The 16,746-nt window shown below is 46.3% G+C and overlaps 1 protein-coding gene across 2 annotated transcripts in view; it reads right to left on the reverse strand.

Annotated features, from left to right (window-relative positions):
- susd2 (sushi domain containing 2) overlaps positions 1 to 16,746 on the reverse strand; it is a 140,193-nt gene that overhangs the window by 55,585 nt on the left and 67,862 nt on the right. For both annotated transcript variants that reach the window (XM_085961809.1, XM_085961808.1), the window contains 4 exons: positions 14,973 to 15,147; positions 11,320 to 11,521; positions 8,465 to 8,550; positions 490 to 758 (listed from right to left, as the gene is read on the reverse strand). In XM_085961809.1, coding sequence (XP_085817935.1) covers positions 490 to 758; positions 8,465 to 8,550; positions 11,320 to 11,521; positions 14,973 to 15,147 — 732 coding nt within the window. The remainder of the gene's footprint in view (positions 1 to 489; positions 759 to 8,464; positions 8,551 to 11,319; positions 11,522 to 14,972; positions 15,148 to 16,746) is intronic.

Consider the following 16,746-nt stretch of genomic DNA (forward strand, 5'->3'; position numbering starts at 1 on the left):
CTGTCGACTCTGCGTTGCTGCAATGTACTGCAACAGTGGCAAGATGGAACTGCCCCTCAAGATAACCAACAGCTAGGGTGCCACCAGCTCAAGTATCTGTGTGGCTCCAGATTTTTCTGGCTGCCAATATGGCATCTAGGAAGCGGGGGCATTCATAGTGAGGCCTATCAACAGTTTCCAGTGGCAGAACATCCACACATCCTCCCCAAAAACTACAACAATGTCCCTTTAACAATCCTAATGCTAGGACTGCATGTTAATAAAGAAATAAGCTGCAGTTGATTATCATAAACTGTTATGTTTAGCGTTGCGTAATAAAAATGGATTTTGGCTGGTTCGACTAAATTGAGAACAGGCCTGGCAAACAAACCTTAGCTTTCATCTTGTTTGGCAAAATGCTCTCCACGGGCACTTAGAATGTCCTTTATTGTCTAACTGTTCCTTTGCGCGTCATTACACTAATAAATCATCGTTGCTGGCATCACTTACTGGCTTTTGGAGGTCTGTAGGTCGTGCAGTTACTTGAGGGCCGGTGCAGGAAGTAGTACTGGCAGTTATCAGACCACAGGCAGCAGTAATAGAAACTAATCACATCGTAGATGCCGTGAGAGAAGCCAGGGATTCTCGGGGGATTGACGTACGGCGGGGATCCCCAGTCGTGCCCTCGGTCGGGGGTGCTGCCTCCTATGGAGTCTCTGGTCAGAATCTGTCTGCCTTTGGCATCATAGCAGCACTGCTGTCCCGCTCCGTACTGGGGGCTGGCGGAGCAAGAATAGCCAGTCAGTGGGAGAATGTTACCGCTAGGAAAAGCCATCAGTTGCATTTATATAGCGCCTTTAACGTAGTAAAATGTCCCCAAGCCACGTCACAGGAGCGTAAACAGAAAAATATTGGCACCGAGCCACATGAGAAGATATTCGGACAGGTGACCAAATGCTTGGTCAAAAAAAGGTACGTTTTAAGGAGCCTCTTAAAGGAGGAGAGCAAGGTAGAGAGGCGGTGAAGTTTAGGGAGGGATTTCCAGAGCTTAGGACCTAGGCAGCTGTAGGCACGGCCACCAATGGTGGAGCGAAAGAAATCGGGGATACACAAGAGCCCAGAATTGGAGGAGCGCAGATATCTCGAAGGATTGCAGGGCTGGAGGAGGTTATAAAGATAGGGAGGGGCAAGGCCATGGAGGGATTTGAACACAAGGCAGAGAATTTTAAATCGAGGCGTTACTGAAGCGGGAGTCAATGTAGGTCAGCGAGCACAGGGGTGATGGGTGAACTGGATTTAATGTGAATTAGGATACTCAAGCTCTCAATATTCCGGCAAGCATGTCAGCAGGTTGCTGCCTGGTGCCATCTCAAGGGGGCGCTGTTCCGGGTTCCATTCATGTCAAGCAGAGAATTCTTTCACAAACATTAGCACTGTGTAGCAAAGTTAAGATATAGACATAATAATCAACCCTGGGATAAACTTATTGTGTATTAGAGTCCATTAAAACAATGAACTAACAAATTATCGGTATATTTAAACAGAAGAGAGGGACGGTCCTGAAATATCTAACTTTCCAATCCAGTGACAGACACTGGCAACTCCTGTAACACTTGGGATCACATCAGTAAACATTCTGGTCAGCATCCCTAGCTCCCATATAAGCTGATCCTGCCCATCTATACTGCTCTTGTCCCTCAGTAAAATCCACCGTTTTGGATCTGCAACAGCTCATTAACATAAATGCTGACCAATCTAATCCTTTCCTCCCCAATGATCCCCCTACCCATCCAACTGATCAGGTTCCACAATAGCAGTGGCAAAAGTACAATACCCAGAGTCGGCTGTGAGGCTGTGCCTTATCTGAGGAAGGATGTTCTCCTTATCTGAGGAAGGATGTTCTTGCCATGGAAGGAGTGCAGCGAAGATTCACCAGGCTGATACCTGGGATGGCAGGAATGACGTATGAGGAGAGATTGGGTCGATTGGGATTGTACTCGCTGGAGTTTAGAAGAATGAGAGGGGATCTCATTGAAACTTATAAAATTCTAACAGGACTAGACAGACTAGATGCTAGAAGGATGTTCCTGATGGTCGGGGAGTCCAGAACCAGGGGTCACTGTCTAAGGATAAGGGGTAAGCCATTTAGGACAGAGATGAGGAGGATTTTTTTCACCCAGAGAGTGGTGAACCTGTGGAATTCTCTACCACAGAAGGCAGTTGAGGCCAATTCATTAAATGTATTTTCATATTGACTGGACTAATCAAATTGGGCATGGCAGCCTTGAGGAAGAGTTCATAGAGTGTATTAGGGATGGGTTCCTTGAGCAGTATGTAACTGAACCAACCAGGGGGCAGGCAATCTTAGATCTGGTCCTGTGTAATGAGACAGGATTAATAAAAAATGTCCTAGTAAAGGATCCCCTTGGAATGAGTGACCATAATATGGTTGAATTCCAAATTCAGTTTGAGGATGAGAGAGTTGGATCTCAAACCAGCGTACTGAGCTTAAATAAAGGAGACTATGAAGGTATGAGAGTAGAATTGACTAAAGTGGACTGGGAAAACAGATTAAAGTGTAAGACGGTACAAGAGCAGTGGTCTACATTCAAGGAGATATTTCACATCTTTCAAGATAAATATATTCCACTGAGGAAAAGGGGGAATAAAAGAAAAGACAGCCATCCGTGGCTTAGTAAAGTAATAAAGGATAGTATCCGACTGAAAACAAGGGCATATAAAGTAGCCAAATCTAGTGGGAGGATAGAAGATTGGGAAGCATTTAAAAGCCAGCAAACAATAACTAAAAGATTAATTAAGAAAGGGAAGATAGATTATGAAAGTAAACTAGCAAAAAATATAAAAACAGATAGCAAGAGTTTCTACAGCTATATAAAAAGAAAAAGGGTGGCTAAAGTGAACATTGGTCCCTTAGAGGATGGGACCGGGAAACTAGTGGTGGGGAACATGGAGATGGCAAAGACGCTGAACAAATATTTTGTATCAGTCTTTACTGTAGAGGACACTAAAAATATCCCAACACTGGACAAACAGGGGGCAATGGGGGGGGAGGAGCTAAACACGATTAAAATCACTAAGGAGATGCTATTCAGTAAAATAATGGGACTTAAGGCGGATAAATCCCCCGGACCTGATGGCCTACATCCTAGGGTCTTGAGAGAAGTGGCGGTAGGGATTGTGGATGCATTGGTGATTATTTTCCAGAACTCCCTGGACTCAGGAAAGGTCCCGGCAGATTGGAAAACTGCTAATGTAACACCCTTATTTAAGAAGGGAAGTAGACAAAAAGCTGGAAACTATAGACCAGTTAGCCTAACATCTGTGGTTGGCAAAATGTTGGAGTCCATTATTAAGGAAACAGTAACAGAGCATTTGGATAAACATAATTTAATAGGACAGAGTCAGCATGGTTTTATGAAGGGGAAGTCATGTTTGACAAATTTGCTCGAATTCTTTGAGGATGTAACATACAGGGTGGATAAAGGGGAACCAGTGGATGTAGTATATTTGGACTTCCAAAAGGCATTTGACAAGGTTCCACACAAAAGATTACTGATCAAGAAAAGAAATCACGGATTGGGGGTAATATATTGGCATGGGTGGAAGATTGGCTATCTAACAGAAAACAAAGAGTTGGGATAAATGGTTCATTCTCGGGCTGGCAATCAGTAACTAGTGGTGTTCCGCAGGGGTCAGTGCTGGGACCCCAACTCTTTACAATCTATATTAACGATTTGGAGGAAGGGACCGAGTGCAACATATCCAAGTTTGCCGACGATACAAAGATGGGAGGGAAAGCAGTGAGTGAGGACATAAAAAACCTGCAAAAGGACATAGACAGGCTAAGTGAGTGGGCAGAGATTTGGCAGATGCAATATAATGTTGGAAAGTGTGAGGTTATGCACTTTGGCAGAAAAAAATCAAAGAGCAAGTTATTATCTAAATGGAGAGAAACTGCAAAGTGCTACAGTACAAAGGGATCTGGGGGTCCTGGTGCATGAAACACAAAAAGTTAGTATGCAGGTGCAGCAGGTGATCAGGAAGGCCAATGGAATCTTGGCTTTTATTGCAAGGGGGATGGAGTATAAAAACAGGGAAGTCTTGCTGCAGTTATACAGGGTATTGGTGAGGCCACACCTGGAATACTGCGTGCAGTTTTGGTTTCCATATTTAAGAAAAGATATACTTGCTCTCGAGGCGGTTCAGAGAAGGTTCACTCGGTGATTCCGGAGATGAGGGGGTTGACGTATGAGGAAAGGTTGAGTAGGTTGAGACTCTACTCATTGGAGTTCAGAAGAATGAGGCGATCTTATCGAAACATATAAGATTGTGAGGGGGCTTGATCGGGTGGATGCGGTGAGGATGTTTCCACTGATGGGTGAGACTAGAACTAGGGGGCATAATCTAAGAATAAGGGGCTGCCCTTTCAAAACTGAGATGAGGAGAAACTTCTTCACTCAGAGGGTAGTAAATCTATGGAATTTGCTACCCCAGAGAGCTGTGGAAGCTGCAACATTAAATAAATTTAAAATGGAGATAGACAGTTTCCTAGCAGATAAGGGAATTAGGGGTTACGGGGAGAGGGCAGGGAAGTGGACGTGAATCTAGATTCGGATCAGCCATGATCCTATTGAATGGCGGAGCAGGCCCGAGGGGCCGTATGGCCTACTCCTGCTCCTACTTCTTATGTTCTTATGTTCTTATTATGTATTCAAGAAGGAGTTGGATATATTTCTTAAGGCTAAAGGGATCAAGGGATATGGGGAGAAGGCAGGAACAGGGTACTGAATTTGGATGATCAGCCATGATCTCATTGAATGGCGGAGCAGGCTCGAGGGGCCGAATGGCCTACTCCTGCTCCTATCTGCTATGTTTCTATGTTTCACAGCGCTGCCACTAGGTGGAGTACCCTGCCAGAGCGAGAGAGAGACAGACAGAGAGCAACAGAGAGCGAGACAGAGACAGAAAGAGAACAAGGCAGAGAGAGAAAAAGAGACAGAGATAAAGAGAGATATAGAGTCAGAGAGAGCCCAAGCGTACTCGCTAATGCGATGCTGCTGGGACTCCTGCAGGATATAGAATTGAAAATCGGAAACACAAATAAAATAATAAGGGTTATATAAAATTCAGTTAATTAAAAAAATCTGGAATAAAAAGCTAGTGTCAGTAATGGTGACCATGAAACTACCGGATTGTCGTAAAAGCCCATCTGGTTCACTAATGTTCTTCAGGGAAGGAAATCTGCCGCCCTTACCTGGTCTGGCCTATATGTGACCCCAGACCCGCAGCAATGTGGCTGACTCTTAACAAGCCCCTCAGTTGTAACAAACCACTACAACATAGGCAGCACTGTGGGAGTACCATCACCACATGGACTGCAGCGGTTCAAGGAGACAGCTCACCACCACCTTCTCAAGGGCAATTAGGGATGGGCAATAAATGCTGGCCTTGCCAGCGACGCCCACATCCCGTGAATGAATTTTTAAAAATTAAAATGTGTGTTCAGTTGTCATCGACAACCAGCAAATGATGACTTTATGGCCAAGAATTGAGTTGTGCTGTTTGGAAACCTGCTCAATGATGATTGGACATACTGCAGGGCCCATCGCCCAGGGGACCATTAGTAATATAGTGGTAATTAATGATCAGTGGTCCAGAGTAATATAGAAGAAGTATTTCTATAGCTCCTTTCACGATCTCAGGACATCCCAAAACGCTTTACAGCCAATGAAGTACTTTTGAAATGTAGTTACTGTTGTAATGTAGGAAATGCAGCAGCCAATTTGCGCACAGCAAGCTCCCACAAACAGTAATCTGATAACAACCAGATCATCTGTTTTAGTGATGTTGGTTGAGGGATAAGTATTGGTCAGGACACCGGGGATAACTTCCCTGCTCTAATTCAAATAGTGTGTGGGATCTTGTGCATCCACCTGGAGGGCAGATGGGGCCTCGATTTAATGTCTCATCTGAAAGACGACACATGGAGTAATATTTAACATCATCACCTAGCCAGTAAGCAGGCAGAACTGATCTCCCACCCGTTGTAGAACCCGCCCGATTTTTACTCCATGGATTTCAGGCCCCTCACAGAAACAAAGTTATCTTCCTGGTCCCCTCCCCTTACACAGAGGTAAACTTTCCAATGGCCCTCACCTCCTCCTCGCACCCATACATTTCCCCTCGTTCTGTCCTTCGTTCCTCCACTCTCTCCACCTCTCTTTCCCCCTCTCCTCCCTACGCATCCCTCTTGTTCTACCTCCTCTACCCATTTCTTCACTGCCTTCTTTCCTCTGCCCTCCTCTCTCCTTCTCTTGTTCCCCCTGCTCACCCTATCCCGTCCACCTTCCCCCCATCCTCTTCCTCTCCACCTTTCCCTCTCCTTCCTACCCCTCCAATTTGACTCCTCCCCTAACTTGGTTCAGGAATCTCCCTGCCCTCTAACCTTGTTTGACCTGAGAAGAGCCCTTGGTCTTGATTCTCACAGCACCTCCCTGCTGCGTAGCTGCACTGACCCCAGCCACTTGGCGTCCATAGGCAGTGCTATTGTCGTCTTGTCTGAGAGGCGCATCCTGCACATGGAAGGTGCTCCACCTAGTGGCTCGCCTGTGAAATGCTAATGACTTGCTCAAACAGCAAGATATTTATATATACTGTAGAATGACATAGAATTTACATGACTAGAGTGGGTATAGCAGGCTAATGGTTGTGGTACAGAACTAGCAACCTGGAGTTCATGAGTTCAAATCCCACCACGCCATGTTGTGAAATTGAATTCAATAAATCTAGTAATTTGTGACCCAGCACCAGAAAATGATCATGAAAAGCTGCCGGATTGTCGTAAAAACTCAAGTGATTCAACTAACGTCCTTCAGGAAAGGTATTTTGCCACCCCTACCAGGGGGTAATCTGGATTTTGGCCAATAGTGTAAAGTGGGAGATAACGGATCCACCGCCCGTTTTACATCTCCATCGACATCAATGGAATGAACATCGAGAGAGATGTATAACGGGCGGTGGACCCATTATCGCTCGTTTTACACTATCTCCCAAAGTCAACATTACCCCCTCCCAGTCTGGCCTACACATGACTCCAGCCCTGTGGTTGACTCTTAATGCCCTCAGGGAAACTAGGAATTGGCAAGAAATGCAGTCTTGCCAGTGGCCTGAAAACATCCTGAAAACAAACATTCAAAAAAGTGAAGCTTCTGTTTGCTCACTGAGGTGAGGAGTGTTGCTGCTGGGAAATAAAACACTTTCTTATTTCAGGCACCCAGTGTTAGCTTCAAGCACTTGTGCAGTGCATTCAAATACAGATTAAAGCTCCCTCTACTCTGCCCCAACATTGTTCATGGGCCTCAACTTTCCCACAGGATTTGATAGGTTAGATAGAGAGAAACTATTTCCTCTGGTGGGGGAATCCAGAACAAGGGGGCATAACCTTAAAATTAGAGCTAGGCCGTTCAGGGGTGATGTCAGACAGCACTTCTTCACACAAGTAGTGGAAATCTGGAACTCTCTCCCCCCAAAAGGCAGTTGAGGCCAGAGGTCAATTGAAAATGTCAAAATCGAGATTGATAGATTTTTGTTAAGTAAGGGTATTAAGGATTACAGAACCAAGACAGGTAGATGGAGTTAAGATACAGATCAGCCATGATCTAATTGAATGGAAGAACAGGCTCAAGGGCCTGAATGGCCTCCTCCTGTTCCTATGTGCCCACAGCCTCTCTGAGTGGGATTGCCAATTGGTGTCAAAATGACGGCAGTTTTATTCAGTAAAAGAAAAAAAGTCTTGCATTTATATAGCGCCTTCCATGATCTCAGGATGTCCCAAAGCACTCTACAGCTAATGAAGTACAGTAGGTTTCTTGTGCGCTAAGGAACTTGCCTGGCGCTGCTCAAACTCATTTTACCTCGGACCTTTGCAGCCAGCAGGCAGAGGAGACTTTCAACCCAGCAGTCTGGGCTGGATATGTACTCAGGTCCTGGGGTTAAAGGCCAGTGTCTGACCCACTGCCCACTCCAGCTCCTGTAAAGCACTTCAAATGACACAAATTAAAAACAGATACAGGAAACTTTGGTTTATCCGGAGGTTAACTGTCCGGAATGCTCGATCCACCGGCAAAAATCAGGAGCCGTTTCGTTAGTTTTTTTTTCTTTTCATTGCTTTTTTTTCCACCAGTCAGGCTCTGCAAGGTCTCGCTGAAGCTGTTGCTAAGCTACAGAGACGCTTGCAAGGTACGGCTGACTGTTTAGAAGCTGGGTTTGTTGCCAGATATGGAGCTCAAGCTCCGTATGTTTCAACATTAGCGCTGGTTTGTCCGGCAGTTTTGATGGGACGGCAACAGCTCGGTCCTGTCGGTGCCGGATATCACAAAGTTTCCTGTATTATGATTCATGCCACCACTCCATCAGAATCCATCTGGCCAGGCCTCTGAAACAGGGTGCTGGCTTTTCCGCTTACCTTGCCTGTATGGCTCGGACACAGTGTGCAGCTCCTGGGTGATAGGTACAGATACTACCCTTTTCAATGTCACACCCGTAGTCTGTCTGCGTTAGAAATGAGATCTTCCAGTCAATCCAGCCTCAATCATCTTTAGTTTCTCATTGTCAATTCATACTCCCTCTCCTTGTAGCCCAGCCATCAACAGAATTGAGTCTGTGCCTCTATGGTGGGTACAAGCACCACTAGTGACCTCTCCTCTACCATGTCGTTAAGGGGGAAAGAAAGCCTAGAGGGGGATATTCTGTTCAAACTTGTTCAAAGAGAGTGGTTAGCAAAGCATATGGGATCTTGGGCTTCATAAATAGAGGTATTGAGTACAAAAGTCGAGAAGTTATGCTGAACCTTTACAAAGCGCTGGTTAGGCCACAACTGGAGTATTGCGTCCAGTTCTGGTCACCACACTTTAGGAAGGATGTAAAGGCACTTGAGAGGGTGCAGAGGAGCTTTACCAGAATGGTTCCGGGGATGGGGGATCTTAGCTACAAGGACTGGTTGGAGAAGCTGGATTTGGTTTCATTAGAGCAAAGGAGGTTGAGGGGTGATTTGATAGAGGTGTACAAGATTATGACGGGTTTGGATAGGCTAGACAGGGAAAGGCTGTTCCCACTAGTTGATGGCTCAAGGACTAGGGGACACAGATTTAAGGTTTTCGGCAAGAGATACAGGGGGGAAGTGAGGAAAAACTTTTTTACGCAGAGAATGGTGAGGACCTGGAACTCGCTGCCGACGGAAGTGATGGAATCGGAAACATTCAGGGCTGGACTTTGTCAGCCCTGAGGAGGCGGGTATGGAGGCGGGACTGCCAGTAAAGTTGCAGAATTTGGGGGCGGCTGGCAAACCCGCCCCCATCCCACCTCCATGTCCTCTTGCCAGGAGGCGGGAATCCATCCTGCCCCGGGTCCTGTCTCCTCGAGGCGGGAAAGAGATTAAAGCCTATTAACTGCCTGTTAACAGGTAGTTAACAGGCAGAAAATAGGATTATCCCCATTTTTCGTTTTGATATATAGGCTTCCCGACCTCGGGGAACCCCGCCAGGGTGGAGAAGCCGTGTAGGAGGTCTGCGGGGGTCGGAGGGGTCTGAATGTGCAATGTAGAGCTGAGTGATGGGTGCAAGTGTGGAGTATGTGGAGTGGTAAGTATGTAAGGTGAGTGTAAAGTGTTAGAAAATGTTCATTTACCTTTGTTTCTGCCTACAGCCTTCAGCCGCTGTGGAGCCAGAGTCCTGACATCTCCATTGTAGATTTCACAGACTGGCTGTTGGATCCTCCGATACAACAGCCAGGTGATTTCTACAAAGTTGAAAGGTTTGATGAGTCCTGAACACAAGGACTCATCAATCTACACAGAATGTCAGTGTTTGACAGCTTCACAGAGCTGTCAAACGCTGGCATGTTCTTTCAAAAAATCTTGACAGATGACACGTCATACTTTGACGTGCTCTGTCACTGACTTCCCCCTAATCGGCCTGCTGAGCCCGCTAGGCGGGCTTAACAAGGTCAATCAGGGGAAAATCCCGCTGGTTGGCCAGAAGCTGATGGAGGTGGGATTGAAAGCCGGCAAACAGCAGTCCCGCCTCCAAAAGCTTCCCATTGGCAAAATCCAGCCCTCAATGTTTTCAAGGGGAGACTGGATAGGCACTTGAGGGAAATAACTTGCAGGGCTACGGGGATAGAGCGGGGGAATGGGACTGACTGGATTGCTCTACAGAGAGCCGGCACAGACTCGATGGGCCGAATGGCCTCCTTCTGTGCCATTATGACTCTATGACTTCCCCTAACATGTCTCAGAAAAAAAATATTGTAGAAATATGTTACCATTTATCAAAAAGCTCCTCGATTCTTTTCTAGGCCTTCTCATCTCCTCAGGGCCTCCAGTGACATCACTAAATTGGGAGGCGATGCTAACATCCCAGTGCAGCCCCATTCAATTCAATGGGAGCAACTCGGCAACAAACGAAAAACTTGCTGTTGGCGGGGTACACCCGGATACTGAGTGCAGTGCATCCCAACCATACAGCGCAATGAAAGGAAACCCGCCAACACTCACTCAAGTGTATTTCAGAAGGTAGCAAAAATATCTTCTTTTTTCTGGCCACCCTGAAGTGTAGCGACTGTTGTAATGCGGGGAAACGCAGCAGCCAATTTGCGCCAAGCAAGGTCCCATGGACGGCAATGAGCTAAATGATTGGATAATCTCTTTTGGGTGGTGTTTGAGAACTATACACTTCAGCGAGTTGATTGTAGAGTTCCATGATAGCTTAGTGGGTAGACGCGCCATCATGGTGGTGACTCCGGAAATCCCCAGGTGCAATCCACAGACTTTTCAGGGGTAGTTGGTTCTCAGCTTTGGGGTGCTACAGTTGATCTCAGTGCCCTTGTAGGAAAAAACAGGGTTCCCACTCCCAATCACTGCCCAGAAGCCCCTGCCTTGAAAGTGCAGGCATGTGGGCATCGGGCGAGGGCAGAGTTCGACGCAGCTGTGATAACCTCGATGGGATAGCTTAGTTTTCCCAATCGGAATGCCAACAGGGTTTCATTTAAAATGACTGGGCTCCCTATCAGTGAAGCCTAGGCTTTCCGATCGTAACAATGTCAGGGCTCACACATGAAGATTGGTCACATGAGCAATGTACCAGAGGTGACTGGCACCCATGAGACTGCATGGCAGGAAACAAATACTGTGTGTTATGGACAGAGGAAACAAGAAAATTGGGGCCAGGGGTGGGGGGAGGTGAATATTTATAAAACAGTCAGTTTTAAATTGAATAGCAGTAGTTCAGTTTAGTTCTTTCCTCAGTGAAATATTGCACTTACATGAAATCTGCCCGTATCTGCCCTGGATTGTGCCAGGGTACAAGGACAATCTGCAATCTCCGAGAGGAAGTTTGGCAGCCCCTCTTCCGTTTTGTGCCAGTTCCAGCACTTTTCGTATGCCCAGGCAGCAGAGTCTCTCCTGAATGCTTCCTCCAGGTGCCAGGCTAGAGCATGGCTTGGACTCCACAACGCTCTGACATTTCTGAGTCATAACAAAAGACACAAAAGATGAGGTGAGTTCTGTACTCTATGAACCACTCAAATCTACAGAAAACCTGCAAAGTCTATGTACATACATGTTACCTCTAAGTGCTTAAAACAACTTTGTGTTCATCAAGATATGGGTAGTCAATGTTGATCATATGGTCAACAATAACCGGCTAGATAGAAACATAGAAGATAGGAGGAGTAGGCCATTCGGCCCCTCGAGCCTGCTCCGCCATTCAATGAGATCATGGCTGATCATCCAAATTCAGTACCCTGTCCCTGCCTTCTCCCTATATCCCTTGATCCCTTTAGCCTTAAGAAATATATCTAACTCCTTCTTGAATATATTTAATGAATTGGCCTCAACTGCCTTCTGTGGTAGAGAATTCCACAGGTTCACCACTCTCTGGGTGAAGAAATTCCTCCTCATCTCTGTCCTAAATGGCTTACCCCTTATCCTTAGACTGTGACCCCTGGTTCTGGACTCCCTCGCCATCGGGAACATCCTTCCTGCATCTAGTCTGTCTAGTCCTGTTAGAATTTTTTTAATTTCAATGAGATCCCCTCTCATTCTTCTAAACTCCAGCGAATATAAGCCCAATCGACCCAATCTCCCCTCATACGTCATTCCTGCCACCCCAGGTATCAGTCTGGTGAATCTTCGCTGCACTCCCTCCATGGCAAGAACATCCTTCCTCAGATAAGGCGACCAAAACTGCACACAATACTCAAGGTGTGGTCTCTCACCAAGGCCCTGTACAACTGCAGCAAGACATCCTTGCTCCTGTACTCGAATCCTCTCGCTATGAAGGCCAACATACCTTTTGCCTTCTTAACCGCCTGCTGCACCTGCATGCTTACCTTCAGCGACTGGTGCACAAGGACACCCAAGTCTCGTTGCACTTCCCCTTCTCCCAATTTATTGCCGTTCAGATAATAATCTGCCTGCCTGTTTTTGTCACCAAAGTGGATAACCTTGCACTTGTCCACATTATACTGCATCTGATATGCATCTGCCCAATCACCCAACCTGTCCAAATCATACTGGAGTTTCTCTGCATCCTCCTCACAGCACACACGCCCACCCAGCTTTGTGTCGTCTGCAAACTTGGAGATATTACATCTAGTTCCCTCGTCTAGATCATTAATATATATTGTGAATAGCTGGGGTCCTAGCACCGATCCCTGCGGTACCCCACTAGTCACTGCCTGCCACTTGGAAAAAGACCCGTTTATTCCAACTCTTTGCTTCCTGTCTGCCAACCAGTTCTCTATCCAAGTCAGTACCTTACCCCCAATCCCATGTGCTTTAATTTTGCATGCTAATCTCTTATGCGGGACCTTATCGAAAGCCTTCTGAAAGCCCAAATACACCACATCCACTGGTTCTCCCTTATCTATTCTACCAGTTACATCCTCAAAAAATTCCAGTAGATTAGTCAAGCACAATTTACCTTTTGTAAATCCATGTTGACTATCCGATCCTGTCACTGTTTTCCAAGTGCTCTGCTATTACATCTTTTATAATGGACTCTAGCATTTTCCCCACTACCGATGTCAGGCTTACCGGTCTATAATTCCCCGTTTTCTCTCTACCACCTTTTTTAAATAGTGGGGTTACATTAACTACCCTCCAATCCATAGATGCAGAGCAAAGCCCAATCTACTCTGTCTGAACAATGTGCTCAGCCCACGTCTCGTAACTGCAGGACTGGCACACTTCCATTCCCCCCACCAGCCACCTTTATGGCTTCTCTTGAGTGACACTGTCAATCAGTACAGAAATGTGGGGAGTTTTGTGCTGGGGACTCACATCTCGTGGGAAATAAAAAAATAATTACTAACCATAGACTGAAGAATGGTCAGGTCAGTCCTGGAAACAGAGCATCTTTGTTACCACCAGCAACTGCTGTGTTCCACAGGACTGCATCTATCTATTGTTGCCTTGCCAAGTTACAGAAGCAACTCATCTTTTACTCCAGGATTCAAGTCAGTGTAAAGTCATGGACAGTAGTGGGCCTGATAACGATGTCTTACTCTACACGCTGTTTAATGCATTGTTTGTGCGCCAAGAGGAATTTCACTCACTAAAGGCTCTGGCTGCCAGGCCAATGGAAATTTTCAAGGCTGAGATTGATATAGTTTTAGGTTAGGGTAAATGGAGTTGAAGTATAGATCATATAGAAAGAACTTGCATTTATATAGCGCCTTTCACGATCTCAGGACACTCCAAAGTGCTTTACAGCCAATGAAGTACTTTTGAAGTACCATCACTGTTGTAATGTAAGAAACGCGGTAGCCAATTTGTGCACAGCAAGCTCCCACAATAGCAATGTGATACATGGCCAGATAATCTGTTTCTGAATGATGTTGGTTGAGTGGTAAATGTTAGCCAGGACACCGGGAGAACACCGCTGCTCTTCTTCGAGAATAGTGCCATCCACCTGAGAGGGCAGACAGGGGCCTCACTTTAACGTCTCGTCCAACACTGCAGCACTTCCTCAGTGCAGCACTGGAGTGTCAGCCCGGATTATGTGCTCAAGTCCCTGGAGTGGGACTTGAACCCACAACCTTCTGACGCCGAGCTGAGCGTGCTGCCCACTGAGGCATGGCAACACCTAATAACAGGTGAGATCCGTAACACAATCAGGATATGTACTGCGGGAGGAGGCAGAGACTGGCTTTAAAGATTGCAGCTGAATCACAGCCGATTATAATCTTTATAACTTTGCTTACTCAAAAGGCCCTATAGTTTAGATCAAACACAGATAATTAAGAGATAACATTTATCTGCCAAATCATTAATAGTGGGTTTGTGCAATACACTGCAAAAAAATATCTTCACAAAAATCCAATAAAACTAGGAACAAATCTCATTATATCTTTTTCCAGCTCTCTACCTTCTGAACAGAAGAGAAGGAAATGGAAGGAGACGGTGAAGATTTAAATTTTGCACCAGCTCGCCCAGCGATGATCAGCAATCGCAGGTCCCACCGCGGAGGTTGAACAATTACTGGTACTCCCTCCTCCCCCGGACCACCACCCCCCGAGGTTCTGACACTAATGTTGTGCACTGTTAAGTTTGCACGTACTAACAGGTTCTACAACTCTTCCACTGTGTTTGATTCCCAACATGTGCAAAATTAGGAATTGACTCTGGATTAATAAGGCTAGAAGCAGTCAGTACTGAACTACATAGTCCAATGCTGTCTTTAACCTCATCACATTGGAAATGAAAATTGAGGCGAACCGCAACGGAGGTTTAACACCTGGGCCCCAAGTTGAAAATCTACCCCAGAGTCTCTCATCATACAACCATTGTAGATGCCCAAAGGCAGATTAGAATCATAGAATCATAGAAAGTTACAGCACGGAAGGAGGCCATTTTGGCCCATTGTGTCCGTGCCGGCCAACAAAGAGCTATCCAGCCTAATTAGTGTACTCACGGTTTCCCATCCCATTGTTTCTGGTCAGTGAGGCGCAACATTCCCATTTCCCATTCAGAATAGGGCTTTTGAGCAGGTTCGGGGGTGAATTTGAACCTCCCACTGTTTGGAGCGGCTTTTGCGAGCGAGTACAGGTAGCTCCATTCTCCTTTCCAGGACTCTGAGTAAGGTACACCTGATGGAAGACGTTGCCAAATAGTGAAAAGAAAGAAAGACTTGCATTTATATAGCGCCTTTCACGACCACCGGCCGTCCCAAAGCGCTTTACATTCAATGAAGTACTTATTGAAGTGTAGCCACAGTTGTAGGGCAAGATTTTCCCTGCGGAGGCGGGATGGCGGCGGGAGAGCTGGTTGGCGGCTCCCGGTCCCACTCCCGTTTGCAGCCATTCTCTGAAAATGATTTTCCATAGATTAGCCTTGTTAAGCCCGTCTTGCGGGGTTCCTGGCCAATTAACAGGAAGTTAATTTGTCATTTGTCATTTGATGATGTCATTTGTTGACACGTCATCAGTCGGTTTCCTTAAAGGGACCACGGCCGCATTGATTTTGACAGTTGTGCTGTCAGTGTCCTACAGCATTGAGGTGCTGCAAACACTGACAATCACTGCACAAAGGTGCACGTCTGCACCCAGGCTCTCCAATAACTCCCTCCATATGCTTATAGAGGGTGTCACAGCATGCAGGGAGGTTCTCTTCCCTTCCCATGGATGGAAGAGACCTCCCCAAGAGACCAAGGCAGCCTGGTTGCACATTGCACAGGAGGGCACAAGCAGGGATGTCATCTGGAGTCCCAGGCTGCAGTGGCGCAAACCTTTCAATGATCTCAATGGATCACGAAATGTTACTGCAAAGCCACACTCAAACTCATCCTGCTGTGCCACTCATCACATCCCCATCACTCTGCCTTCCCTACCCTACTCCTGCACATCTTTACTCACACCAACTTACCTTGCACCTCCTCCCATCCCTCTCTATCTATATTATCACATCCCCATCTCACTAGCCACCTCTCACACTCACCCTCATCCTAGTGCAATCATACCAACTAACAACACACAAGGGTAGGCTCTTGGGTGTTTTATGCAATGTTCATGTGAAGTTTCTGTTAATGTGTTGTCAAACATTAAAATCTTTATTTTCAACACTTTACGTTCTTGGACAGATTTGTGTGCGCCTTTGGAAGTGGCTTAGTGAGTTGCAGTGAATGGTGAGACATAACGGTACCCCCCGCAATGGTGATGAATATGAAAGGAATGGCTTGGGCATTGCAGGGATGTTTTATGGTGTTGGTGTGGGGTGGTGCCAACCTGGTGCATCATGTAGCAGCCAGGGTGTACAGCATCAAGTGAAGTAAATCTGGCCATGGTGAGGGTATCCCTGGCCTCCCGGGCAGCAATGTGGTCGGGTGCTGATGCCCTGTGTCCTGTGCAGCATCAGGTGATTACAGAGAAGATTGGTATTGTTGGTGATTTTGGTATGCCTGGTGATGTTAGTGTTGGGGCTGATCGTGGAGGGATTCAGAGGACCAAGGTGAGATTTTTTCAAGGGCACCGATGTTGCTGGAATAGATGGCAGCTGAAGTTGAGATGACAAAAGTGATCTGTCAATGGTGAGAGAGCTTGCTCCAAGGAGGTGACAGTGCATATAGAGTTAACACCGCACACTTACACCCTCCAGACAGATCAAATATGTCATCCCAATCCTTAAATGAGACACCTCTGACATTTGAAAGTGAATATATGCGAGAGTTCAACTTTTATACTGCAGTTGCA

This window comes from Somniosus microcephalus, chromosome 19 (assembly GCF_052327205.1).
Source record: "Somniosus microcephalus isolate GS21.2 chromosome 19, FLI_Smic_1.0, whole genome shotgun sequence".
Lineage (NCBI taxonomy): Eukaryota > Metazoa > Chordata > Chondrichthyes > Squaliformes > Somniosidae > Somniosus > Somniosus microcephalus.